General features: G+C 40.7%; 1 protein-coding gene and 2 long non-coding RNA genes across 14 annotated transcripts in view; 2 read left to right on the top strand and 1 right to left on the bottom strand.

Moving 5' to 3' along the window:
• LOC129623135 (uncharacterized) overlaps nt 1–1237 on the top strand; it is a 32263-nt gene extending 31026 nt beyond the window's left edge. For all 3 annotated transcript variants that reach the window (XR_008700373.1, XR_008700372.1, XR_008700374.1), the window contains exon 4: nt 218–1237. This is a non-coding gene — a long non-coding RNA (uncharacterized LOC129623135). The remainder of the gene's footprint in view (nt 1–217) is intronic.
• Nucleotides 1–27963, bottom strand: part of SEPTIN10 (septin 10) — a 51148-nt gene that overhangs the window by 19354 nt on the left and 3831 nt on the right. For 2 of the 4 annotated variants that reach the window (XM_055540229.1, XM_055540230.1), the window contains exons 2-8: nt 13254–13322; nt 9208–9325; nt 8601–8796; nt 6537–6723; nt 3209–3370; nt 1736–1832; nt 460–628 (exon numbers count right to left, since the gene is read on the bottom strand). In XM_055540229.1, the coding sequence (XP_055396204.1) occupies nt 460–628; nt 1736–1832; nt 3209–3370; nt 6537–6723; nt 8601–8796; nt 9208–9325; nt 13254–13322 (998 nt within the window). Of the gene's footprint in view, nt 1–459; nt 629–1735; nt 1833–3208; nt 3371–6536; nt 6724–8600; nt 8797–9207; nt 9326–11515; nt 11578–12463; nt 12601–13253; nt 13323–27963 lie in introns of all 4 variants that reach the window. The other 2 variants (XM_055540231.1, XM_055540232.1) reach the window with 2 other exon arrangements.
• LOC129623136 (uncharacterized) lies at nt 4869–7590 on the top strand. 7 transcript variants are annotated; one of them, XR_008700375.1, is made up of 5 exons: nt 4869–4971; nt 5211–5466; nt 5538–5845; nt 6531–6677; nt 7242–7590. It is a non-coding gene; the product is annotated as an uncharacterized LOC129623136 (long non-coding RNA). The 7 variants fall into 7 exon arrangements; XR_008700380.1 differs by having other exon boundaries at nt 7245–7589; XR_008700376.1 differs by having other exon boundaries at nt 5549–5845; nt 7242–7588.

Raw genomic sequence — 27963 nt, 5'->3', positions numbered from 1 at the left:
TCCCTGACTCCCCACAAAAATGTTCATGCTTCCTTTATAAGAAATTTTCCTACATTTAGTCATTCCAGAACTTCCATCAGGATGAAAGACAACAGCTTCATAGTTTTATTTAATGATTCATCTTCCAACTTTTTAAATAATATACTTTCATTTTTTTCATATAAATACAAAATTAAAATCAAATAATGAGAGTTTTTTCCTTTGGTTTCTATTTCAGCAGGTACTGAAATCCTGAGATTCTACCTTGTGTTCTTCCTTCTACGTAACTCCCTGAGTCGGATGAGGACTTGGAGACCTCCAAGAGCAAGAAGCCTTCCAGTGATTCAAGCAGCATAGAAACCGTGATAATAAATCATTATTAAGTGGTCTTTCATGGTGTGGGAGATTCCCCCGTCATCCTGGACAGATAAAGAGGCACCATCCTCCCTGCCATCCCTCCTCCGTTGGCTGGCTGCTCACCTGAGTGGCTGGTTCTCTGGGCCCACGTCCATGAAGCCCATCTCCTCCAGCTTGCGGCGCCGGTACAGCTCATAATGCCTCGTGTGGGTCTGGTCTCGAAGATCCTCCATGTTTGTACAAATGAGCATCTCCCGGAGCTTGACAAAGTCGCAGTGGTTTTCATTCTCCACTAGCCAGAGAGATAGAAAATACCAATAGTGACTTTCAATCCTGACACACAATTGCTATTTGTTGAATGGATGAGTAAATGAAAACATATTTGAAATAAGCAACAGTGAAATGATCAGTCTGATGAAGAGCTGTGGCTGTTTTGCCCAAGTAGCCAAGGAAGCACTTCTTGTTATCACACACACCAAATTACAGGCAGTGCTTATTAACAGACCAAAGCTGGCGTAAATTTGGTAGCCAAGGGAAACAGGAAAGAAATATATTCTATCTGGTACTGTATGCTCCACTAATTTCACTAATATTTTGTTACCAGTTTATAAACCATCCTCAGGACATTTCACATACCACCTGAGAAGAGTATGTAACATTTCTTCACTAAAACTTCAAAATGGTAAATTCTGCACACTCAACAACACCATCTGTGCCTGCTGTGATTATCAAATCCTTATACAACAAGATGCCACATTTGTGGTCCTGAGTCAGGTACCTAATTGTGACCAATAGTTGTAAATACAATTATCTTTATATTTTCTAAACATTAAAAATGTTGTTTTGTAAATATTTTCCACTAATTAAAAAATTTGTCAATTAAAAAAACAGCACTGAGAAACCATTATCAGCAGGGGTAGTCTATTTCCCCATTAGTTAGTACCATGAGTGAATGAACCAGACAGTTAATTTCATACTCGTTGCAATGTTAGATACATGCTAAAAATCTTCATTTGGCTGACTGTTTGGGAAATAGTTGGCAATACTTTTATAAGTAAAAATATATAAATTTATAAGGTTTATTGTGTTCCAGAATTAACTAGTAATTAATTTATGTACTATGTTTAAACAATACTATTTACACTCAAATTCTGTTCAAAGTACCCAACTAGTGGTTCCTACCTTCTGAGTGTCTTGGAACACCTTGACATGTAACTAACTGGTCTAACACAAGAAGTGGGGAGGCTCTATTTGGCTCTGCAGACGTGGCTAAAGCAGAACACAGCCAGCCCTTCTGACAGCTAGTCAGAACCCAAAATAAGCATTGCCTCCGAGGATGCACTAAATGCAGCTTTTAGACTGTCAGGCAAGCACACATGTCCTCGTAGATCTCCTTTACCTTGTACGACACCCCAGGGATACTGGCGAGCTTTGACCATCTTATTTCCAACTTTCACTTCATCCATACTTCCCACCACAGCAAATGGCAGGTGTCCCTGGAAAGGAGCCAGCATATCAATCACATCTCATACCAATGACAAGAGAGAAAAGGACATTTACTAAATGACAAGTGTGTTAAAGTCAAATGGTCTGCTATGCCTTAGCTTTTAAAACCTGCCCTGTGAATACATGCCAGCTGTTTTATGGTCATCCTCAGGCCCTACAGAGAAAAGTAGTTACTGAGAATGCCCCACATGCATTCCAACTTTGCTATAAGAATACAAAAAAAAAAAAATTCTAGCACAGGTATCATTTACCTCATGATCTTGGATATAAAAGACTGTTGAAGAAATCACATACACACCATATAACTAAAGTATATAACTATATTTAGGGTATACATACATACATAACACCAATATCAAGTAGTATTTAAATCCCAAACTATGCTAACTACAAATGTTACAGAAATTTAGAGGAGGGAGAGATCTCTGTGGCAGGAAGACACAACCAAGCTGGAGACAGAGCAAGCAGAATAGGAAGAAATAGCATAGCAAGAGGAAGATTGTGAAAAAAGACACAGTGATTGTATTTAATGGCAGTGAGGAGACTGTCCTATCAGACACTGAGAATTAATTTAGGGGAAAATCTAATGTAAACAGTATTATGTTTAATGATTGACAGTGTGTAATCTAATTGTTACCCTCTGAAAACATATTCCAGGTGGCACACACACACAAAATCAGATATAAAGAGTTTAACACACAGGAATTATCACTTCCTTTACATAAGTCAGCTTTTTATATATTTAGTTTAAGTATCTTAATATAGACAAAGTGTGAAAAAATCAGAATAGAGGAGAAATGGAATGAACAGGTACTGAATATCACTGCCAAGCAGTGAACAAAGCTGTCTCCTCATAACAGTGAGCCCTGTTTTATAGGTAAGTTAACAGTCTCAGGGAGGTTAGGAAGTTCCACAAGAACTCCAAAACCTTTGATCTGTCAAAATCCAACCAAGTATTTAAGAAATTTGGTAGCCTGAAGTAACACAAAGGACTTCGTCATCTTTAATCATACTGTTATGTATAATTAAAATATATAATAAATATATTCTATATTAAAACACAAAAGTTATGTGAATATTTCACATGTACTTGTGATACTGTAAGGGAGGAGCTTAAATACCAGATTAGAAAGCTTCCTGTAAAGTTTCTCAAGAGGGAGGCTGTGCTGTCTTCTCCTGTCCTTAAGACAGGACAGAAAGGACTCTTACTAAGGAAATAAAAAATGGTTCCACAGAAGGAGAATCCCAGTCTCACAAATGTATCACTTCATTTAGGTGAAAGTAGGGAGGGAAGAAAAATGCTCACAAATGTAGTAGCAATGTTACTTTTTTGGTATATAAAACAATTATTCAATTAAGAGCTTACATTCATTGAAGCATTGATCTTAGCAATAGTTTCATCATCTGTTGGGAATTGGTATATCTGAACACCATTGCTGACCAGTTCACTCATGAGCTTGATCTTAAACTTCTGTAATTCAGTTTTAGAAATTGCATCTGCTTTGGCAATCACTGGTATAATGTTCACCTATTAAGAAAAACAAAATCTTATGATTCGAGGATTTATTTTTTAATAACACAGTTTCTGAATTCAAAACCACTCAAGCTCTGACAGATTTCCTTAGGACAGGCGAACTATGGTCCACTCATTGCCTGTTTACATAGGTAAAGAGTTGCTGGAACAGGGCCAAGCCCACTCATTACACATCATGTATTTCCTGTGATCACTTTCATTCTGTAACAGCAGAAGTGAGCAGTTGCACCAGAGGCCCATGACCTGTGAAGCTTGAAGTATGTACTACCTGGCCCTTCAAGGGAAAAGCTTGAAGGCTCCTGATGTAGAAATCACTGCTTCATTCTTACCAGACAGCCCTACACAGCCATTCCTGCAAATGTTGGCCTGGTAATAACTGCTTTTCAGAAGCAGAGCTCTTACAAAGTTCATCCTGCATCTGAAGTCAGGTTCAGAAATCTCACATTTTCCCCTCTGTCTCTTAAAATTCTATCATACACAAAATAAGTAGAATGTAAGAGATGAGCTGAAATCACCTGCATAATTCACTAAGAATTTTTATCTGTTAATAATCTCAGCACTAAGTAATCTGGTGACTGATTTCAGCAGACCTATGGGTCAGGCCACAGGCCTCCTCTGCCTTCACTGAAGCAAGCCCCTTTTCCCAGTGAATGCATCTGATCTGACCCCACTGTCAGAATCTTACCCACATGTCGACAGAGGGAAATTTTAGGGATACCAACTAAAAACATTCACGACTCAAAGGAATTAGTTTTTCAGCATTATTTAAAAGTCCTGTCACTGGCCAGAGTGGAAGAGATGCAGGGACATGAAGACTAGTTCTGTGAGATTTTTAAAAAATATTTATTTATTTGGCTGTGCCAGGTCCAAGTTGTGGCATGTGGGATCTTCAGTCTTCATTGCGGCATGCAGGATCTAGTTCCCTGACCAGGGATTGAACCTGGGCCCCCTTCATTGGTAGCCACTGGACCACCAGGGAAGTCCCAGTTCTGTAAGATTAATGTATCCACAAAGGAGTGATATCACCACAGATTAAAGGGTTTGTAGGCTTTTCGTTATTTATTAGCTTGTTTTTAGTGAAAAACTTCAGGCTGAGTAGTCACGTGTGTCAAAAGAGTGAACTGTCAGTATAATTTTCAGAGTAGAAATGAAAACTAAAATAATTCTTTTTCTATTCTTAAACATCCTTTTCTTTTCCAGCTTCACATTGATTTACTGTGTGTACATTTGGATTTATTAGTCTTAAATATGTTCCAAAGGGGATAAAGATTTTTCCAACTAACCATGAAATAAACTTTCCAGCAATTTTGGGTAAACACCTTTCAAGATAAGTTAGTCAAAGTATATAAAAATTTGATACCAAGTTCTTGATTTCAGTATCATATATACTTAGATATTCAGTAAACTATGCCAAGTTATACTTCTAATTGATTCCAGGATCAACAGCAGAAGCACCCTAGTGTATGTAGCTGACATTAAGCTTTCTCACTGTAGTGTGAAAACCTGACTGATATTTGACTGCTGAGGCATCTGTTTCAGATATCCATTAGAATAAACAGCCAGCACCTGAGGACACAGCTACTGGCTGCCATCAGGTAAGGAACAGGCCACCCTCCTGGAGGAGGACTTTCAGAAAGTCTAGGTGACCCACGTCTCCCTTCAGGCCCCAGGTCCCACGGGGGTGCTTTAAAGTCACCCACAAAGAGGGAACTGGAGAAGCCCGAGATGCCCCGCCCTCAGACCCTGATAGAGGCTGATCCGTCTCTCCCTTTTCCCTCCCTTCCTCTTCCCCTCTTCCTCTTCCCCCTGCACCTGCTGCACTGTGTACCCTCAGATCCTGTAGGAACAACCCTTGATCCTCAGAGTCCCCCAGTGCTTGTTGCTGAGGTGCCACCTGGGATTCTAAGAACCACGAGGGCCGGCCCAGTGTCCCTGGAGGTGGGAGTATGTGTGAGGGCCCACTATGAATAAATGCAAGTGTGGAGCACTTCACATTCCCAGCCAAGCTCATCACCATCAGTAAGCTGAAGGACACAACACAGGCTGAAAGCAGATGTCCCCGCGGAGGGGTCATATCACCAGCTGCACAGGTAATTCCCCATGTAGAGCAGTGGAGTCATCTTTTAAGAACAAGATGCACTATCGACTTAATCACCCTCAGACTTCTTTCAGAGGTAGATGGTCTCCTAGTTTTGATTTTAAAAGTGAAGAAACTGAAGCTCAGAGTGGTGGAAACTTGCCAAGAACACGGGGCAATCAAGTAGCAGAGCAGCCCTGAAAGTCACCCCCACAACTCCACACAGACCTCAGCCTGGAGCTCCGTCTGCCTGAGATGAAGCTGCGCACTCCTGCGTTCATGTCCCTTTAGTAAGGGTGGATTTCCACACATCAGACTCAATTGTGAAGATAACTGGCTGAATGGTTACAATATCCCATCAGGTGAACAGACTCTCACCCAAGCTCCTCCAGGTTTGTCTCAGCCAGGGGACCACAGTGCTGGTCTCTGCACTGAAATGCCCACCGCCTGCCTCCCACACTGACTCCTGTACAGAAGGCAGCCCTGGTAGACCCCATGCTCTCCCAGTGCCAGCTCATAGGCTGCTCAGCCAGGTCAGAGGTCACAGGGGAACCCTGGAGACCTTTTTAGTGTGAGAGTGTAGTCTTGATCCTTTAAACAAAAAAACCTGAAGTGAGTTAATTTCTGGATACTACTACTTACAGCTCCCTGAATTTATATATAGCTCATTGGCTCAGAAATTAAAAATAGGTTTTCTGGATACAGTTCAAATTAAAATTAATTTACTGCATGAGACTTTAGACCTTAATCTTCATCAGTGAGCTTCTTATCATTTAATAGCATCATAAAGTAAAATTAGTGTCAAATAAATTCTATAGTTAAATGAAAATGAATACACATATTCTGGCATGCAATTTAATCACTAAAAAAGGACTGAAATTTTATGTTAACACTTTTTCTTTGTATTTCATCTTCCAAACTGAATTTCTCTGGAAAATATCCTAAAATTGAAACTTGCTAAATGTTTTAAAAATATACAGAATGAGATAGTTATGATATATACACATATCATAAATATATTTATATATTTAACAATTCACTCTAAATCCTGAAACGCAACCACTGGTTCTTCTCCAGACGCACCTTGCTGTCCAGGCTCTTCATGGTCAAGAGATCCAGTGTCTTCAGGGAGTGGCCTGTCGGGGAGATGAAGTAGAGGCACACGTGGACACGGGAGTCATGGTAGTTAAAGAGAGAGCGCTTGATCTTCAGCTCTTCTTGGAGGTAAGCTTCAAACTGAGCATCTATGTAGTCAACTATTGGTTGGTAGCTGAAGAAATATTTAAATATTTAATACGATATATTCATGGTATCTTGATAAAGCATAAATTTAAAGTTTGAAATCTGTTTTTTCACCCGTGAACAAACAGTTGACTTCTATGCTAAATAGATAACTTCAGTTATAAAATAAATGTGCAAATGTGCAGGTACAAAGGCAGTACTTTGAAACTATCAGAACAACCTGTGCCTTAAATGATTTTACAGAAATGACACTGAATGTGCCTCTCACACTCATTCACACCTGGAGCCCTCTGGCACGGCTCCCCAAACCTGCCAGGCTGCTGAAGGAGGATAAGCATCTAATTGCAACCATGCTGGACATGGCGTATTACCCTACATGAGTATCAGCAACTTAAAAGTTACTTAAGTCAAATTCCATAACTTCTTGTTTCTGAAATTAAATTTGTGTGGCATGGAAAGCATTAACATAGTAAGGAAAGGGCACACCCACATGGAAGTATCATAACTGGTGACAGAGGCACAACTTTATTCTCATTTACTTACAAGCAGAGGAAGGCCCATCACAGCCGACAGGCTTAGTCCTTGCATGGATCCATCCTCCTGCCTGAAGTGCCTGACCCCAAGAGAAAGCACTGCCCAGGGGCTGCTCTGCTTTGGGAAGAACTGATGTGTGGGCATGTGAGGAGAGGACCCAAGACTACAGACATTTCCTATAACCATCTTGGTGGTAGAAAACTACGCATTTGTCAAAATTAAGTTGTACACTTAAACCAATGCATCTTATTTATTGTATGTAAATTTTACATCAATAAAACTTATTTATAAACAAATTAGAAAGGAAGAACAATGCCATTATTTTCAGACTATACTATTGCATACATAGAAAACCTAAACAAATTTATTAGAGATGCATTAACTAGAATTAACCAGAGAATACACAGAAGTTTCTGTATACAAGATCAATTATATTTCCACACATTAAATGGAAAATGAAATATTTGTAAAAGATATCACTTATGAGCTCATCAATAATACCAAATATCTAAGGATAAATTTAAGTAAAGCTTTACATAATTCCTATATAGAAAACTAAAAAAAAAGCCATGTGTCATGGGCCTTTGCCTCCTCCACTAATCTACTTCTTCCAGAAAGCCCACAAAAATTGTTTCTTGAAATCTATAGCAGAACACACAAATGTGCTGAACAGGTTAAAACATAATGAGAGTCAGTTTTGCAACATATTTTCACTCTAAAGCAAACTTTTAGGACCTAGAAAACTACCTGTAATAAAAAAAATACATGAATTTCAAAAAGGAAAAAGAATGAACAGTCATTGCCCCAGTCTGTTTCCTCCTTTTATGGCTTAAATTTCATATTTAAGTCAAAATCATCTTTGTAATACCATAGGAGAAATAATGACAAAAAATAGTAACCTAATACAAAATATAAATTAAAATTGAATCATCACACCTTTCCTGCAATGATTAATGTGGCTAATTTAGTTAGAACTTCACAAAAAAATTCATGTACCATGGATTTGGTAATTATGTATTTGCCATGTATGCCTTTTTTTTTTTTTCTCAACAAAACGGGTCTTGCCTAAAAATTAGTAAAAATCACTTAATATACACCGAACTGTCATATCAGGAAAAAATTAAAACTATTTTTGCTGCCATGCACACTTTAAAAATGTGATTCAAATTATTCTAAAGAAAATAGACAACTGGATAGAAAAATGTCAATTTGTTAACAAAAACAAAATATTGCTTTATTATTTAAAGAATTTAAGTCTAGGAAGAATGGCATGGGTTTCTACAGATTAAAGTCAAATTAGCACACACAGCAAGAAGGCAAATGTCCTGTAATAAGAAAAAACCTGTTTTATTACTAGAGGAAAGCATGTACCTCTCTTCTTTGTTTACTTGGTCACCAAATCCCACTGTATTCACGATGGTTAGTTTCAATCGAACGTTACTTTCCTGGAGTTCATACGTCTGTGCTTTAAGTCTAACATGTGGGTAAAAATGTGAGGATTCATGGTCTTCAAAATTAGTATTAAACAGTGTGTCAATCAGCGTTGATTTTCCAATTCCAGTCTCCCCTGAAAGAAATGCAGATACATATTCATATTCACAGGAGCACAGGATAGATGAAGAACAGAACAGTAAACTCTTACGGTGATTTGGTTTCATGAATCCCAAATATTTCAAATATTGCAAAGGCTGGATTGTCCCTGAAAGAAGTACACGCTAAGGTGGTTCATTCTAAGCTGAGCATAAAAATGAGCCCTGTATGCCGAGTTACTCAGAACTCTGAAGAAGGCACTGAACTGTTTAAAGAGCAAAGAGAAAGCTTAAAGCAGCACGGCTAAGAAAAAACTGATAGAACTTAAATAACTGAGAAAAATCTGTACTCGTGCTCTCAGGTTGCTCAGATGGGCACCATACTGCCCATCACAAGAAGGAGGTGAGCACAGGAACAGGATGAAAAAGTGGACAGGCTGGGCACTCACCCACACAGAGAATATTAAAGCAGAAGCCTTGCTGGATCGACCTGTTGACCAGCTGATCAGGCAGACTCTCAAAACCAACATGGCCAGACATGGTTAAAGAGCGAGGGCTGTCTTTTTGCTGCAAGAAAACAAAAACAATGGCAACAGTTTTTTTAAAGTTTTACTGAGACAGAGTATAGGCACACTGGAAAGCATAGACATAATTTATCAAAAAAAACTAAAGACTTTTTTGATCATTATACCTCCCCCAGGATACAACTGGTTTGTGAGAAACCTGTGTCCAGACCTTCAAAACATGTATTTCTTATTATCTTCCTACGATGACAGCCTGACACCATTTAAACATTAAAATATTTGATTTCCCCACACAGGAAAATACTCAAACTATGGCATAATCATTCACAAAATGGAATGTGGTGTGTAAAAGTCATGAAAGATGTTTATGATGAATTTTAGATATAAATTGTCACATTACAATGTCAAGTGAAAGAGGTACAGCACAAAGTTACAGATGGAGTTCCAGCTCACAGTCATGACAGCGTAACTCATGTCACACTCAACCTCCTTGCTGCTAAGTTACAGTCAGTTCCCTCAAGTCACTGCAGCCAAAGGCAGAGAGACTGTGAAGTGAGGGACACACCCTTGTAGCTTCTCCCCTGAAGGCAGACCCAGCCACTGCTGTACAAGCAGACAGAGCTCAGGAGGGAACTAGTCTAACTGGGTTCAGAAGCCAGTGGAGACAAGGGCAGGCAGGTCAGCTGAAAGGGGAAATTCCAGAAAGGAGGGAGTCCACAGTTGGCACACACACGCACCTCAAGTCTTTGGCTGAGTGCTGACCTACACACAAACAGAGAAACGGGAATTGGAATGGCCAGCCTGGGGAGCCTAGACTTTAAGTCTATAAGTTAAAGGACTCAGTAAACACATGAAAACCTACATGGGCCTCATTTTAGGAGTAAGGATCAGGTCCCAGCACTCAGAAATCCTCCCTCGTGCTGAAGGCACAACTGAAGTAGACCTGCTGTAACAGAGCTGAGTGTGACCAGCCAGTGACTCAGCTAGTACCTGCTGGACTAGAGGCCAACACTCCTCAGAAGAAGACAGTCCAGCACCTCTCCAGTGTGTCATCCACAGCACCTAACTGTACAACCAAAGTGCTACACAGAAAGAAGCAAAAAACACAGTTCACAGTCAAGGAAGAAGAAAACGGGCAGTTGAGCACGATCCACATATAAGCCACATGTTGAACTAGCTGGTAAGAACTTTAACTCTGACAAATATGTTAAAAAGAAAAATGTTCTCTTTCTCTACAGAAGAGATACATATGACAGGTGACATGACAGGTAATTATAAGAGAAACAAGAAAGCTCTCGACAAAAACAAAAGGTGACAAATGAAATTCCTGGAGTGGAAAAATGTAACATCCGAAATAAAATAGTATTAACAGCAGATCAAACAATGGGAGGAAGTGTTAACAACAGATCAAACAATGGGAGAAAGACTTGTTCAATATCATATCCATACTAAATATCTTTGTCCATCTCTCATAGAAAATATAAAACTATAACAGAGCCTAAAAAATCTGACACAATATCAAATGGTCTAACACACTTACAGTGGGAATGCTGGATGGAGAAGAAATGGGAGCAGGGGACGGAGGACGGAAATTTGAAAGAAATAGTGACTGATAATATTCTAATTGTTTCAGCATGAACTCAGAGATCCAAGAATTTCAGCAAACTGCAAACAAACAAAAGCAAAGGAATCCACAGCCAGGCACATCAGAAAAAACCATTTAAAAGTAAGAATGGAGAAAGATCTACAAGTAGCCAAGGGTGGCAAGACATATTACAGACAAGTAAAACATAAAATGATCACAGTATTGGCACAAGAAATGATGTAAACCAAAAGACAACAGAACGTCATCAGTAAAATGCCAAAAGTGAGAAAATGACAACTCAGGATTCTTTATTTTTCCAAAATGTGTTTATTTCTTTATGGTGACACTAGGTCTTTGTTGCTGGGTTTTCTCTAGTTGTGGAGCAGGGCTACTCTCTAGTCCTGGTGCGAGGGCTTCTCACTGCAGTGGTTTCTCATTGCAGTAGTGTGGCGTACAGGCTTAGTTCTCAGACCAAAGGATCAAAGCCCTGTCCCCTGCACTGGCAGGCGAATTCTTAACCACTGGTCCACCAGGAAAGTCCCTTACAACCCAGAATTCTGTATCCAATGAAAATATCCCTCACAGATGAGGGCAAAATGAAAACATCTTCACACAAAATCTAAGACTTTTACTGCAAGCGGGCCTTACCTGATAAGAAATATTAAAAATTCTCAAGAGAAAGGAAAATGACAACAGATGGAAACTCAGATCTACAAAAAGGATAAAGATTTGTCAGAAAGGTAAAAATATGGGTAAATACAAGAGAATTTTTTGCATGTTTTAATTTCTTGAAAATGTAGATTGACTGTTTAAAGCACTAACAACAGTGTGATGCAGGACTTAGGGTACACGGAGAAGCGGGATGCATGGCCGTGACAGCACAGGAGATGGGGGCGGAGGAGTCACCCTGCCGTAAGACTTCCACGCTGTCCGTGAGTTGCCATCACCCTGCTCAAAGGCAGTGAGGGGCAAGTTAAAGCCCACATCAATTACTGTTTTACAAAAAAGAAGTTTAGCTAGTAAGCCAAGAATGGAGATAAAATGCAACCATGAAAATACTCCATTAATTCAAAAAGAGGCAGGAAAATAAAAAAATGAAAGAATAAAAGGGACAAATAGGACATAAATGGCCAGGCGGCAGACTGAAACCAGCTACGTCTGTAGTTACAGGGAAGTGGTCCCAGCCAGCTGTCCAGTAGACCCTTCGGGGACAATGCCAGCTGCCAAAGGAACCATTAGCCACATGCAGACATGGCACACCTGGTTGTGACACTTGCAACTGAGGAAGGAACTTTCAAATTTTATTTAATTTTAATTAATTTAAATATCCAGGTGTGGCCAGTGGCCACCATACTGGACAGTGAAGGTCTAAGCTTTTCAAATAAAAGGAAATTGTCAGACTGGATGAAAGAGCAAGACCCAACTCTGTGCTGTCAATACAGTAACTGACAAGCTCCTTGTAAAATTTACGTGGGAAGCCAGAGGACTTAGCATCGCCAGAATCACTGTGCAGAAGAACAAGCTGAAGGATGCACACTAGCTGGTCTAAGGCTGCAGTCACCAAGTAGCGTGGTGTTGTGACTGTCTACTACTTACCTACAATTTAACAAAGAGGAGGGGCTGGGGAACATGAGGACTCAACAGTGAGCACTCAGTGCGCCAGTCACCGAGCAATTACAGTAGATTCAGCAAAGCAGCGTGTCAGAAGGCAGGTTAAGAGTAATTCACAAAGTCTGTGAGGTGGTAAAATAAAGATGGATAAGCTACTGTTACCAGTAAGAGAGCAAGAATGAACAAATCACCATTTATCAAAACTATGGGGACTTCAGCATGAGTGGAGGAAGAGAAGAGACTACAGAGCACAGAACTATAGGAAACCAATCATGATCACCTATGCTCATGTTTGCAGTTTTCTTTAAAAAAAAAAAAAACTCACCTTGTTCACCAGATTAAATTTACTCCTCTCTTTTTAAATAACTTTTTAATAAAAAACTACCAAAACCTATCCTCCTGCACAAGTATATTCAGAACCCCCTTGGAACCATGCAAGTCTAATGCTGTGCTCAGGAAGGCTCCTACAGGGCCATCCCACGGCACCATGCCTTGTCATCACCAAAGTCTGTGAGGACACCTGCCAGAGCAGGGCCAGCTCCCCAACCGCTGTGGCAGAGCTGGAACCTGAATCTGCTTGACATCAGGCAGGGTAGAGACACTGTGGCCACTCAACAGTGATTCAGTCGATTACTGATTTTGAACTTGGATCAACGTTAACAGTTAATTCATATTCAAGGTGAGTACCAACAACAAGTCTGTCTAACCGCATCCTGAAACCACAGAGGCATCCACAGTACAAGGTGGGTCTGGTCTACTTAAGAGCCATACTCACTTTCTGTTCATGGTCAGATACTTGTGAGGACGTATGAGCTGTTTTTGTTGTAATGTGAGACTGAAAGAGCTGAAAAAGAAAACACAGATGTTACTTAAAAGAAAAAAAACCCTATATCTAAGTAATATATTAATAGTTACATTAAAAAGGAATTCTAGTATTGTCATTATCACTAGGCTTTGACTTGTGATCTAGGCAAGGTTTTCTTGCTGGAAGGCTATCTGCAGAGGTCAGTACCATGTGACAGTCAACACATGATACACATTATTGCACTAACACCTTCACTCACAAAAATGTAAAAGTTATCACCACAGAACCCCTGCTATAGCCATCCCCAGGCCGATGGGGCCCAAGCAGCTGTGGGGTTCCCAGAGTAATGCTGCCTCTAGAGCACTCCACCTGGCACGCAGCACAGGACATGGAGAAAACGTGTCCTTTTTAAAAAGGACACTAACATGGATGTAGTAAGAAAAAGCGCAAGCAGTGCCAGACGAGAACAGAGAGCAGACTAAGTTCCCTCCTCCCCTGACCCCTGCAAGCTGGCAGTTCTCTCCCCGGGGGTAGAGGCGGCCTGGAGTGTGAACGCACAGTGTCTGTGGCTCATGACTGGCGATCTGAAGTGGTTGTCCTTGCCACCTAATCTGTGGTGCGGACCTCGTCAGCAGAGCGTGAGCTACCTCCCTTCCTTCCTCCCTCCCTCCCAGGACAGTGCCCCTTCTGTAAACTGCACAACATGCAGATGCACCATCTTTAACTACAACAGCTGCACTGCAGTGAACAGCAGCTTGCCTACATGTGGGACTAAGGGGAACCTGATGCTGTGGCAAGGGAGGGCACCTTGAACCCCAACACATGGGGTGGCCAGGACTGCATTCTACAGAACGCTAATGACCCCTTCCCGTGGTACTTTCTGGGTAACGTGAGCTCTTGAAGGTGGGCCCTGGGACCTCACCAGGCACCTTGAGCAGCCAGCTGAGCACACTGTGCCGGGAGTGGCTCTGGCCAGTGGGAATGCTTTGTGTATTAAGAGACAGCCAGGTCTCGGGTGAACACAGGAACTGGTGTATGTATAAGAGAAAAGTACCTTGATACAAAGCCCACCAGAACTGGACTAGTGTGGCTTTAACTATACACACACTGCCCTGACTTTCCCCACCGCTGCCACCATGTGTCATGTGAGCTGGAGAGCACACCCCCAGTCTGAGCCAGCACAGAGGAGCCAGGGCACTGGGAAGACAGCCATGGTGACAGCCACACACAGAAGAGGGAAGACGACAAAGCGCAGGCCCAGGAGACACCAGCCTCAGGCAAGGCGGCACTTAAGATAGAAAACATCTGTATTGAACAGTCTTTTGGACTCTGTGGGAGAGGGAGGAGGGGGGGATGATTTGGGAGAATGGCATTAAAACATGTATATCATATAAGAAACGAAATACCAGTCCAGGTTCGATGCAGGATACAGGAAGCTTGGGGCTGGTGCACTGGGATGACCCAGAAGGATGGTATGGGGAGGGAGGTGGGAGGGGGGTTCAGGATGGGGAACACGTGTACACCCGTGGCGGATGCATGTTGATGTATGGCAAAACCAATACAATATTGTAAAGTAAAAAAAAAAAAAAAAATTAAAAAAAAAACATAATTTTTAGATGTTGAAAAATAAAAAAAAGAAAACATCTCTGAGTCCTGAAAGTGAGGTGGAGTATCCTATCTGGATAAAGTGAACCATCAGTAGAAGAGTTTGCTGGAAACAAAGGGCTCATCATCTCTTGTTGTGACGTTATGAAGAGGCCAGAAGTGGAGCAGGGAGCTGCAGGATGAGGCCTGGAGTGTCCACCTGGGGTGGAGTGTCAGGACACCAGGCACCATGGAGGGAGACTGAGCACAGCAGAGCCTCTGTGTCTGCCAGCATTAGATGGGAGTGGGTGCTGCATGTCTAACTTAATTTTATCAACTACAGGACTCTAATGAAGATTAGTCTTTAAAAAACTACAGTAAGTAGTCTTGGGTTTTTAGTAGAATAGATAGCATACTGAAATTTTTGTGAAATGCTGCTTAGGAAGCAGTATCATTGATAAATAAAATTTGCTTAGAAAAAATAAGGTTTTGTACTTCTTTATTATTAAACTTTAAACTTTGACTAATAAAACCAAGGTTACATTTCTGTCATTTATATGAGTTCATATCAAGTATTCACTTTTGTTCATTCATTTCCTGTGTTTCTGAACACCTGCCAGAAAGCCTACTTAAAATCTCTGTGGATAAATGGTTTGATGAGGAAGTACAAATGAGTCACAAAGAACTATTATAAAATAGTTGTTCTTAATATTTCCACTGGTATACCTGGCTAGTCAGATTTCCAAAACAGATTTTAGAATGAAAACAGTTTTTAATAAATTAACAAAGACATTATTGAAGGTAAAATAACAAGGGGACAAAAATTGACCCAGTGCACCTCTAGTGGTAAATCCTAAATTAAAAACCTGGAAGTGGGATTCCAATCTGCTCCACCACTGACTTACCTTCTTACCGTTTACCTTCTTACAAGCCCTGTGCTGGGAACGGGGTATCAGGAGGAAGACATGGCCCTTGATCTTAAGAACTAATCTCGCAGAAACACAGGCAAATGATTGACAGTCCGCTCTCATTTCAAGGCAAAAGGGAGACCAACAGTCCCTATCTACACCTGATGACAGTTAGTAGTTTTTGTGTTAAATACATGCATCATAGATACACAAACACATGTATTTAAATCTATACATCCACATCCTAGAAAGGAAGAATGTATACAGTACTTTTAACTCTTAGCAAAGTCTAACACATTTTTTAAAAGTTTTAGTATATAACAAATCACACACAAAAAAATGTCAGAACATTTGGGGTTAGATCAGGTTCTCCACCTTCTTCAAAGTACCAGCTTGGGGAGTGTGGGCAACACAACAGATGCGGCATGCAATCTGTTCTGGGGTCCTCTGAACATAGGTGGTAGGGACCTTCTTCCTATGGGTCAGTTACAGGAAGGCATTTGGTGATTCAGGACAGGACCCAAGCTCTTCTGACCCTCCAGCAAACAGTACTGTGACTGCCTGATAGCCTCTCTTTAGGCATAACAATGAGCTTTGGGTGAACAGAATTAATGACTTGGATTACAATTGCTTCATTTTACCTTCATGTTCCCACTGTTTATCTTTGTAAAGCCAATCCAAGGAACAGAACCAAAATTTTCTAACTGTCCTCTGGTATTTCTTAGAGTTTAGTTCAAAAAAAAAAAGAGCAGAGAGGTCAAAATAGTTAAACTGGATCTATTTTATGGGTTTCAATAGGTCAGGGTTCTTTGGCTTAAGATAGTAGGTTTGAAAGTAAGTTTGAAAGTTTCCACAGATATATTATTTAAAATCATTTTATTAAATCTTCAGCTTAAATAAATGTTAATATGCTGATCTAAAATTTTCCTAAAAACAAATAGTAAAATTACCTTATTCAGATTATGTGGAAGATAATTCCTGAAGTAGATAGTAATTACAACCAGGGAAAAAAGAGAGAATCCAACTGAATCAGTAAGACTTGACACAGGAGAAGCAGTGTGTTGGCCTCCTGTCCCCCAGAGAACAGACTTGGTCAAGGACAGCTTGGGGCAGGCCAGGTTCCATCAAAATATCACTTCAATTTTACCATCATCTCCAATACACATAAAAGAAGGTAACTACAAAGTCTGATATGCAGCCTCAAAATATCATCAAGACAGAAAAATTCTTGATAGTAATTCATAATGAAGAGATTTTAAACTCAAAAAAAACTTTTACAGTAATGTGTATTTAAGGGTTAAAATATAAATGAAATTTTATTTTGAAATTACTTTCCTCACTTAAGTAGAAAAGGAATAGTTTGTGTATTATAGAAAAAAATACCCTTTCTAATAATTGCGTTACTGTAGTAACAGTACAGTGAACATCCTTCTGTGGCAGCCAGAAGGCATGCCCCTCAGATTGTCCCTCCAGTAAGCACCTGCAGGACCGGACCCCAGACCACTCCTTCCCAGGCAGTCCTAGCCCAGGCCTGAGCAGAGTAGTGGGGCAGGGGGTCAGGACCTGGGCCTTTCTGCCCTGTGAAGACTGCCTTGGCAGCTACTGGGCTGGCCCAGACTCTGCCAGGTCTGCTTTGCTTGTGAGCCTCTATGGATTCTGCTTCCTCCCCTTTCTCCTCCAGGGCCTGACATCCCTTCCACACACAGCCCTCTGTCCCCCACAGAGGTTCCTCCTTGATGTCAGAAGGTGGCAAAGTGTGGTAAATGCCAGAGAGGGACACGACCCAGAGCAGTCAGGGCAGCAGTCGGGGCAGAGTTTCAGCAAGGTGCAGATCAGCTCAGCAGAGAGAGGACAGGCTTGTGCCAAGACAACTAGACTCCTGCAGGCAAAAAAAAAAAAAAAAAAGTGCCACATCCAATTACCTCAAAACAGATCATAGGCCTAAAAACTCTAGAAGAAAAAGTATAAACTCTTTGTGGCCTTAGGCTTAGGCAAAGATTTCTTAGATACAAGAAGCATGATCCACAAGACAAAAAATGATAAACTGAACCTAATAAACTAAAAAAACCTCTGCTCTTCAAAGTACAGTTAAGAGAATGAAAAAACAAGACACATACTTGGCTAAAAGATTTGTAAGTCATTTATCTCATAAAGGACTTATCTAAGAAATATCTATATATTTTCAAAAACTTGGACAACTAGAAACAGAATAACTCAGTTTTTTAAAAATAGGGAAACATTGGAATAGACGCTTCACCAAGGATATAGGGATGGCAGATAAGCACAGGGCAAGAGAATCAACATCATTAGTCATTAAACAAATGCAAATGAAAACACAAGGTGTCACTGCATGCCTACCAGAACGACCTAAAAAATTATCTGGCAAGGATGCACAGCAGTTGTTAGCGGGAATGCAAACCCTGGCACAAACATTTTGGAAAACAGTTTGGCAGTTTCTGAAGTTAAAACACACAACATACTCAGCAATCCCACTCCTAGATCATCAGCCCAAGGAAAATGAAAAGTAATACTCGAATAAAAACCTGTATGTGAATGTACGTATACAGTAACTTTATTAAAAACTGTTAAAAACTGGAAACAGCCCAAATGGTCTTCAAGTGGCAAATGGATGAACAGATTACACTGTGGCCCACGTGCACAATGGGACACCACTCAGCAGTAAAGGAACGTGAGCAACGTGGTGGATGGGTCTGCTCTGCACTGAAGAAACCAGCTCAGAGGCCACAGGAATCCACATGTATGGTGCAGGCGAAGCCACAGGGGCAGAAGGGGATGAGGAGGCAGACAACAGAGTAGCACCAGGGGATGTGGGGTGGAGGATGAGGCAGAAATTCTGTAGTTTTCATTGTGTTTGTGGTTATACAACGGTATACATTCATCAGAACTCGTGAAACTTTATACTAAAAAAGTAAATGTTACTGTGCATAAATTATTGCTCAATATAAAGTTAATTCTTAAAGATATAACAGAATTTTCTAACAGTAATTAATACCTGGAAAAGCAGCAGCTAACAAAAATAGATTATCTGAAGACAATGATTTAAGATGATACATGTATGATTATTTGTGAGAACCAATAAAGAAAATATACAGCAAAATATGCAAATACAAAATGAGATTAAAATATTTTCTCCAACTTCAAATTACAATTCATTATTGGTTTCTTTTGGCTCTCAGAGTCATATGGAAACTGTAAGTTATAATTCTTTTCCACACAACAGAATCTGTTACTATATGACAAGCAGCCTATCTTTTCCTAAAACAGAGAGCCCCTAGAAATTGTCTCAATGACCTGTGTCACAGGAGAGAACGGTTAACATAACGACTGTATAAATGTATGGTTTAAGAAGGCTGCTGGAGTTAACTGCGCATGGCAGCAAGAAACAGGTCTGGAGCGCTGAGTAACTGCCAGAGCCATGCACCGGGGCCGGGGCAAAGATGTACCAGCACAGCAGAAGCAAAACAAGACACTGTCTGTTCCACAAATTTTGAGACCGTTTACCCTCACCCCCCAGAATGGAGATAACAGTCCTCAGCTCAAGGGGTCGGTAGGAGAAATGTGGTAATGCAAGGCCAAAACCCACCCCAGTGGATGCAGTCAGCACCAGGAGACTTCCGATATCTCAGTGGTGTCCCAACAAAAATATATCTCCAATACATAACGTTTGCAAAGTCTTTAGATATTTCTAGATCCCTAAGAAAGTAAAGATACATCTAAAGAAGTTGAAAATAATGGCTAGTTTCCTTTAGTTTTCAAAAAATATACATTAAATTTTACAGCTATTTTTTTAATGATTGGCAAATACAATTGAAAGGCATCTTGTGATATTCTAAGATTGAGAATACAGGCTGAGTATGAGATGATGAATCTTTTTCATGCTTAAAATATTACCTCTGTGCTCATCCATGGCTGTCTCTTCCTTTAATACTCACCTCAATGCTGTGCTTTGCCAAAAAGGCTTCATTCTTTATATTTAAAGCTAGTACAAATCACCATCTCACGTATAGGTTGTTTTCTCCAAAAGTTCATTTTAATAAGCTGCTTGGATTTACAGAAACAACATTACATTTAAAGTCCTGGTAGGTTGACAAATACCTTATTTAACCCATAACATACTATTTATAATCTTAGACTAATTTTTTTCAAATCCAGCAACAGATACATTTATTGCCCTATTCCTAAAAAGACTACTCGAGATCATGCATTCTTAATGGGGGGTATCCCCACCATAAATGTGGTAGAAATTGGTTCTGGGGGGACCAAAAAATTCAGTGGTTTGTGGCCTTCCAAAGCTCAGTCAACCTTACCTGAAAACAACTTTTCTAGTTTCTTCTTTAGTACCAACTCCCTCTCCTTTCTTCTCTGGTACCAACTCCCTCTCATTTCTCCTAGAGGAATTCTAGTACTGAATTCCTCTCATGAGGGAGAACTTGATTAACTGGATCAATTCATAAGACTAGGTAAATGTTATTAATTAACTGAATTTAATTTAAATTTCATTTTTGTCCTGAAAGGTCAGCAATGAAAAATTGTAGAGAACTACTGCTCAGATAAACCCTGAAACAGGCCACCTCTGCATGTGGCATTTTCCATCTTCCTCCGCAGCCCTCTCCACACTGTCCTGCACTCCAGTTTCTTCACCCAGGTCAGTCCTAAATCAATTGCCCACCTGTCTCCACTCAACCAAATTCTGTGGTCCATGTGATCATTTTGGTTAGCTTTCTGTGGTTGTGGTTTTCATTCTGTCTGTCCTCTGATAGATGAGGATAAGAGGCTTGTGCAAGCTTCCTGATGGGAGGAACTGGCTGTGGGGGAAAACTGGGTCTTTCTATGGTGGGCAGGGCCATGCTCAGTGAATCATTAGTCCAATTTTCTGCTGATGGGTTTATTAAAATGCAGAGACTTTATCAACCAAGGTCCATAGAGTCAAAGCTAAAGAGATGGGAATACCAGACCACCTGATCTGCCTCCTGAGAAATTGGTATGCAGGTCAGGAAGCAACAGTTAGAACTGGACATGGAACGACAGACTGGTTCCAAATAGGAAAAGGAGTTCATCAAGGCTGTATATGGTCACCCTGTTTATTTAACTTATATGCAGAGTACATCATGAGAAACACTGGACTGGGAGAAACACAAGTTGGAATCAAGACTGCCGGGAGAAATATCAATAACTTCAGATATGCAGATGACACCACCCTTATGGCAGAAAGTGAAGAGGAACTCAAAAGCCTCTTGATGAAAGTGAAAGTGGAGAGTGAAAAAGTTGGCTTAAAGCTCAACATTCAGAAAACGAAGATCATGGCATCCAGTCCCACCACTTCATGGGAAATAGATGGGGAAACAGTGGAAACAGTGTCAGACTTTATTTTTCTGGGCTCCAAAATCACTACAGATGGTGACTGCAGCCATGAAATTAAAAGACACTTACTCCTTGGAAGGAAAGTTATGACCAACCTAGATAGCATATTCGAAAGCAGAGACATTACTTTGCCAACAAAGGTTCGTCTAGTCAAGGCTATGGTTTTTCCTGTGGTCATGTACGGATGTGAGAGTTGGACTGTGAAGAAGGCTGAGCGCCGAAGAATTGATGCTTCTGAACTGTGGTGTTGGAGAAGACTCTTGAGAGTCCCTTGGACTGCAAGGAGATCCAACCAGTCCATTCTGAAGGACATCAGCCCTCGGATTTCTTTGGAAGGAATGCTGCTAAAGCTGAAACTCCAGTACTTTGGCCACCTCATGCGAAGAGTTGACTCATTGGAAAAGCGTCAGCTGGGAGGGATTGGGGGCAGGAGGAGAAGGGGACAACAGAGGATGAGATGGCTGGATGGCATCACTGACTCGATGGACGTCTCAGTGAACTCTGGGAGTTGGTGATGGACAGGGAGGCCTGGCGTGCTGCGATTCATGGGGTCGCAAAGAGTCGGACATGACTGAGCAACTGATCTGATCTGATCTGATGGTTTTTCCAGTAATCTTGAATGGATGTTAGAGTTGGATCATAAAGAAGGCTGAGCGCCAAAGAATTGAGGCTTTCAAATTTTGGTGCTGGAGAAGACTCTTGAGAGTCCCGTGGACTGCAAGGAGATCAAACCAGTCAATACTAAAAGAAATCAGTCCTGAATATTCACTGGAAGGACCGATGCTGAAGCTGAAACTCCAATACTTTGGCCACCTGATGAGAAGAACTGACTCATTTGAAAAGACCCTGATGCTGGGAAAGATTGAAAGCAGGAGGAGAAGGGGACAACAGAGGATGAGATGTTTGGATGGCATCACTGACTCAATGAACATGAGTTTGAGCAAGCTCCAGGAGATGGTGAAGGACAGGGAAGCCTTGCATGCTGCAGTCCATGGATGGGGTCACAAAGAGTCACACATAACTGAGCTACTGAATAACAACTAGGCATTCCTGGTTTATTAATAACTCAAAGTAATATTCCAGTTAAAAAGTATACACTTGACTAAGTGAAAATATCACTGTGTTCTACTTATTTTTGTCCATGAAAAAACTGGAGAACAGACCACTCACAGAACATTTATGGTATCTATCAACATGTTTTTGACCTAGCATTCCATTACTTATGAACTCTTTCTACACACATCACACTGGCTAATGAGAACAAAAGGCCTCCTCACTGCCTCCAAAGAGAGGCAAGATGACCTTGGTCTGGCTTTTCAGAGCAGCGTGAAAGGAGACCAGAGAAGTTGTTCCACAGCTCTCCCACCTCATCTCTGGTGAGCCCTGTAGTTGTGAAACAACAGAGCTGCCTAAAACTAACTCGAGGGGCTGGGGCACCCATCCCACCTGGCAGGAAACCTGCAGGGCCAGCCCATCTTCCTGGCTCTCTGCCTCACCCACATCGCAAACAGCAGTTGCCTCTTCTACTTTCCCCCAACCTTAACCCCGATTCCTCATGAGGCATATTTTATTTTTTCAACATATGGCATAATTTTAATTCCCCCTTAAGTTGTATTACTCAGGTCTGACATCCCAGAAAAAAACCTATTCCTTCGATATGATTCCTACTTCTGGTTTGTGAACTAAATGATTACTATGCAACCTCTACTAAATTGCCATATGCTTACGTTTCCATCTGTCAGCTGTCTCAGGCCTCAGAGTATTGAGGATTGTTCAAACAGAAGAAGATTCAGGATGGCCCTAAAATGGAACACGGCCAAGAGGGTGTATCTTTTTCCCTCTCCCCTAACAGAGGTTCCAGGGCCTCAACCCTCCATGTCCATGTGGCACAGCTGCCACTTTGTCCAGGCATCTTCCCTTGTGACACAAAACTGGGGTGAAATTCTGACACCTGGGTTCATCTTCCTTTGCTTCATTTCTCCCAAAGGCTGCATTTCAAAAATCCCTCATATGCTCCGTTTGAGTCTGCCTTCCTTTTTTAGTCTCACTACCTGGTTCATCTTAAAAAATTTCCCCAACAATTTATTCCATAATTTAAATTTTTCTAGTGTCAGAAAAAGCAGACTGAAAGAAATCTGAAAATTCTAGAATTCCTAATATAGCCTCACTCATGGCTCTTGAGAGAATATGGTCACAATGTTTCTCAAAATAGATGTTCCAAACACATGGTCTGAAAGTATTCTGTACCTGGGAAGATACCTGGCACTGATCTTCATTTGTCTCTGACAGGAAAGGTCTGCAGAAAGCCAAGGGGGAGGCTGCTGCTGCTGCTAAGTCGCTTCAGTTGTGTCCGACTCTGTGCGACCCCATAGAAGGCAGCCCACCAGGCTCCCCCGTCCCTGGGATTCTCCAGGCAAGAACACTGGAGTGGGTTGCCATTTCCCTCTCCAATGCATAAAAATGAAAAGTGAAGTGAAGTCGCTCAGCCGTGTCCGACTCCTAGCGACCCCATGGACTGCAGCCCACCAGGCTCCTCCGTCCATGGGATTTGCCAGGCAAGAGTACTGGAGCCTAGGTGACACTATTTAACCAAAACAATAAACAAGGAAAAAGAGGCCACTTAAAGCAATTTTGGACAACTTTAACATGTAGGCACATGTTCACTTTTACAATGACAAGTTCTAAAAGGAATCACATAATGTAATGAACGTTGGGTTCTATTGTATCTAAACTGCTTCAGCTAAATCCTCAGTGAAGAAATCACCAGCATTGTTTAGAAAAAGTAGTTAATTTCAAATAAATGGAATTGCCAAATAAAAAATTTCAAAAACAGGAAAAATGCTCAAGCAAAATATGCATATTTACTAAAAGTAATAAAAAATTGTAAGGATGCTAAATCATAATTGGTCTTAAAGGTATTTAAAAATCATAGCTTTCAATCTCATGGTTATGTTTGAGCCTATGAGCTTCTTATTTCTGTGATCTTCAAAACATAAAGGGTGTTAAAATTTTAAAGCATCATCTAAATCAAACTTCCTCCCAGATATGATCAAAAGAAAGTGTAAAAATTAAAGTTCTCAGTGAAAAGCTTTGAGAATCAGGTATTTTATATTAAGAATACTTAAAATCTTCAGCAGAGAAAATTAAATTTAGTATGGTTAAAAATAAAAGGCCAGTAAATATTCTTGAGAAGAAGAACTCTATTCTGCAGTAAAACATGAAAATTTAAAACACCTTCTTCCTCCTTTCCCACACACCAAAATAAATAGGTAAATAAAACAGTTACAGTTCAGAACAATGTCAGGAGCAAAGTCGGCCTGGGAAAAGCTCAAAGGCTTGGAAGAAGGAGGAGCCTCGTTAAAACATAAATGCAGACTAATAGCCCTGCCCATAAGAATTTATAACTAATATGTATAACAATCAACAAGAATAAAATGACTCAAAAATGATCATGGTTATGGAGGATACAAAGAATATTACAAGCTGTGTTTCCTAAGTAAAGTCGCTCAGTCGTGTCAGACTCTTTGCGACCCGGTGAACTGTAGCCCACCAGGCTCCTCCGTCCCTAGGATTCTCCAGGCAAGAACACTGGAGTGGGTTGCCATTTCCTTCTGCAGGGGATCTTCCCAACCCAGGGATCGAACCCAGGTCTCCTGCATTGCAAGCAGACGCTTTAACCTCTGAGCCACCAGGGAAAGATCATTTAACTGAGGGGGTAAGGGGCAATGCAACTCACTAAAATTTAATGGAAAAAGTAACAATACAGAACATAAGTTAGGTATTGCAAGGAAGTACATGACTAGTGGCAAACAAGCGGAATGACAGAATGCCATGGGTTAAAAGCTTCAGAGGAGATGGGACGGAAACTCGGTCTCATTATCATATGACTATAGGACCTGGGCCAGTGAAGGGATGTCACTCCAGATCAGAAACACAAGGTACTGAGGTAGTAATTAATTAACTCCAGGACATAAAAGAGAATGAAAAGTCACAACTTCAAGAGAGAAAGTAAAACAAATGCAAGAAACTTCTGAGATATAAAAAATGTCATTGCTGAATTATAACTGGAAAAAACAAGAATTCAGAAGTATTGCATCTGAAACAGGAAATGAAACAGGCAAGAAATGGAAAGATCTGGATATCATTTAAAAGGGCAATAGGAAGATGCAGAAAATTATGAGTATGTTTCTCTGGAAACAGGAAAAGATAGTGTCATTACAAGATCCACTATCACAATCAGCAGTACATAACTATACAGTCAAGATCTCCTGAATCATAAAATGTAAGCAATTACTAATACTTACTGCAAAATTCAGACTTCAATTGAAGAAAGTAGGGAAAACCACTAGACCATTCAGGCAAGACCTAAATCAAAACCCTTAGGATTATACAGTGGAAGTGACAAATAGATTCAAGGGATTAGATCTGATAGAGTGCCTGGAGAACTATGGACGGAGCTTCATGACATTGTACAGGAGACAGGGATCAAGACCATCCCCAAGAAAAAGAAATGCAAAAAGGCAAAATGGTTGTCTGAGAAGGCCTTATAAATAGCTAAGAAAAGAAGAGACGCTAAAGGCAAAGGAGAAAAGGAGAATACAGAGTTCCAAAGAATAGCAAGGAGAGTTTAAGAAAGCCTTCTTCAATGATCAACGCAAAGAAATAGAGAAAAACAACAGAATGGGAGAGATTAGAGATCTCTTCAAGAACATCAGAGATACCAAGGAAACATTTCATGCAAAGATGGGCACAATAAAGGACAGAAATGGTATGGACCTAATAGAAGCAGAAGATATTAAGAAGAGGTGGAAAGAATACACAGAAGACCTATATAAAAAAGATCTTCATGACCAAGATAACCACGATGGTGTGATCACTCACCTAGAGCCAGACATCCTGAAATGTGAAGTCTGGGAAGTCAAGTGGGCCTTAGAAAGCATCACTGCAAACAAAGCTAGTGGAGGTGATGGAATTCCAGTTGAGCTATTTCAAATCCTAAAAGATGATGCTGTGAAAGTGCTGCACTCAATATGCCAGCAAATTTGGAAAACTCAGCGTGGCCACAGGACTGGAAAAGGTCAGTTTTCATTCCAGTCCCTAAGAAAGGCAATGCCAAAGAATGTTCAAACTACCACACAGTTGCACTCATCTTACATGCTAGTAAAGTAATGCTCAAAATTCTCCAAGCCAGGCTTCAACAATACATGAACCTTGAACTTCCAGATGTTCAAGCTGGATTTAGAAAAGGCAGAGGAACCAGAGATCAAGTTCCCAACATCCGTTAGATCATCAAAAAAGCAAGAGATTTCCAGAGAAACATCTACTTCTGCTTTATTGACTATGATGCCAAAGCCTTTGACTGTGTGGATCACAACAAACTGTGGAAAATTCAAGAGATGGGAATACTAGACCACCTGACCTGCCTCCTGAGAAATCTGTATGCAGGTCAAGAAGCAACAGTTAGAACAGCACATGGAACAATGGACTGTTTCCAGATCGGGAAAGGAGTATGTCAAGGCTGCATTGTCACCCTGCTTATTTAACTTACATGCAGAGTACATCATGCGAAATGCGGGCTGGATGAAGCACAAGCTGGAATCAAGATTTCCAGGAGAAATGTCAATAACCTCAGATATGCAGATGACACCACCCTTATGGCAGAAAGCAAAGAACTAAAGAGCCTCTTGATGAAAGTGAAAGAGAAGAGTGAAAAAGCTGGCTTAAAACTCAACATTCAAAAAACTAAGATCATGGCATCTGGTCCCATCACTTCATGGGAAATAGATGGGGAAACAGTGGAAACAGTGAGAGATTTTATTTTGGGGGGCTCCAAAATCACTGCAGATGGTGACTGCAGCCATGAAATTTAAAGACACTTGCTCTTTGGAAGAAAAGCTATGACCAACCTAGACAGCATATTAAAAAGCAGAGACATTACTTTGCCAACAAAGGTCTGTCCAGTCAAAGCTATGGTTTTTCCAGTAGTCCTGTATGGATGTAAGTGTTGAACTATAAAGAAAGCCGAGCACCGAAGCATAGATGCTTTTGAACTGTGGTGTTGGAAAAGACTCTTGAGAGTCCCTTGGACTGCAAGGAGAACCAACCAGTCCATCCTAAAGGAAATCAATCCTGAATATTCATTGGAAGGACTGATGCTGAAGCTGAGACTCCAGTACTTTGGTTACCTGATGAGAAGAACTGACTCATTGGAAAAGACCCTGATGCTGGGAAAGACTGAAGTCGGGAGGAAAAGGGGACAACAGAGGATAAGATGGTTGGATGGCATCACTGACTTGATGGACATGAGTTTAAGCAAGGTCTGGGAATTGGTGATGGACAGGAAAGCCTGCCGTGCTGCAGTCCATGGGGTCACAAAGAGTCGAACAGGACTGTGCGACTGAACTGACTAATAGAGGACATGCTGGAGATCATGCCAGACACAATCCGGCCAAAGCGTATCTCATCATCACTAGCTGTGACCCCTTAAGTATCCACTAAACCTCCCTGAATCTTAATGCAGTTTTAAAAGGTTACTTTCCATTTACAGTTATTACAAAATATTGGCTATACTCCCTGTGTTGTACAATATATCTTTGAGTCTTAACGTCCTCATCAAAAAAAAAAAGTCTGAAAACCTGAAGAGTTTCAAGTGAGTTTTAAAACAGAACTCTTTTAAAAAATAAAGGTGGAATGAAAATGAAAATAAAACATACCAAAATCTGTGGGACACAGCTAAAGCCCTGCTGAAAGGGAAATTCATTAATACCTTATGTATATATTAGAAAGGAGGAAAAGTCTCAAGTCAG

The sequence above is a fragment of the Bubalus kerabau genome, chromosome 11 (genome assembly GCF_029407905.1).
Source record: "Bubalus kerabau isolate K-KA32 ecotype Philippines breed swamp buffalo chromosome 11, PCC_UOA_SB_1v2, whole genome shotgun sequence".
NCBI lineage: Eukaryota > Metazoa > Chordata > Mammalia > Artiodactyla > Bovidae > Bubalus > Bubalus kerabau.
Note: the sequence above shows the minus strand (reverse complement) of the source record. Positions and strands in the feature narration are given on the sequence as shown.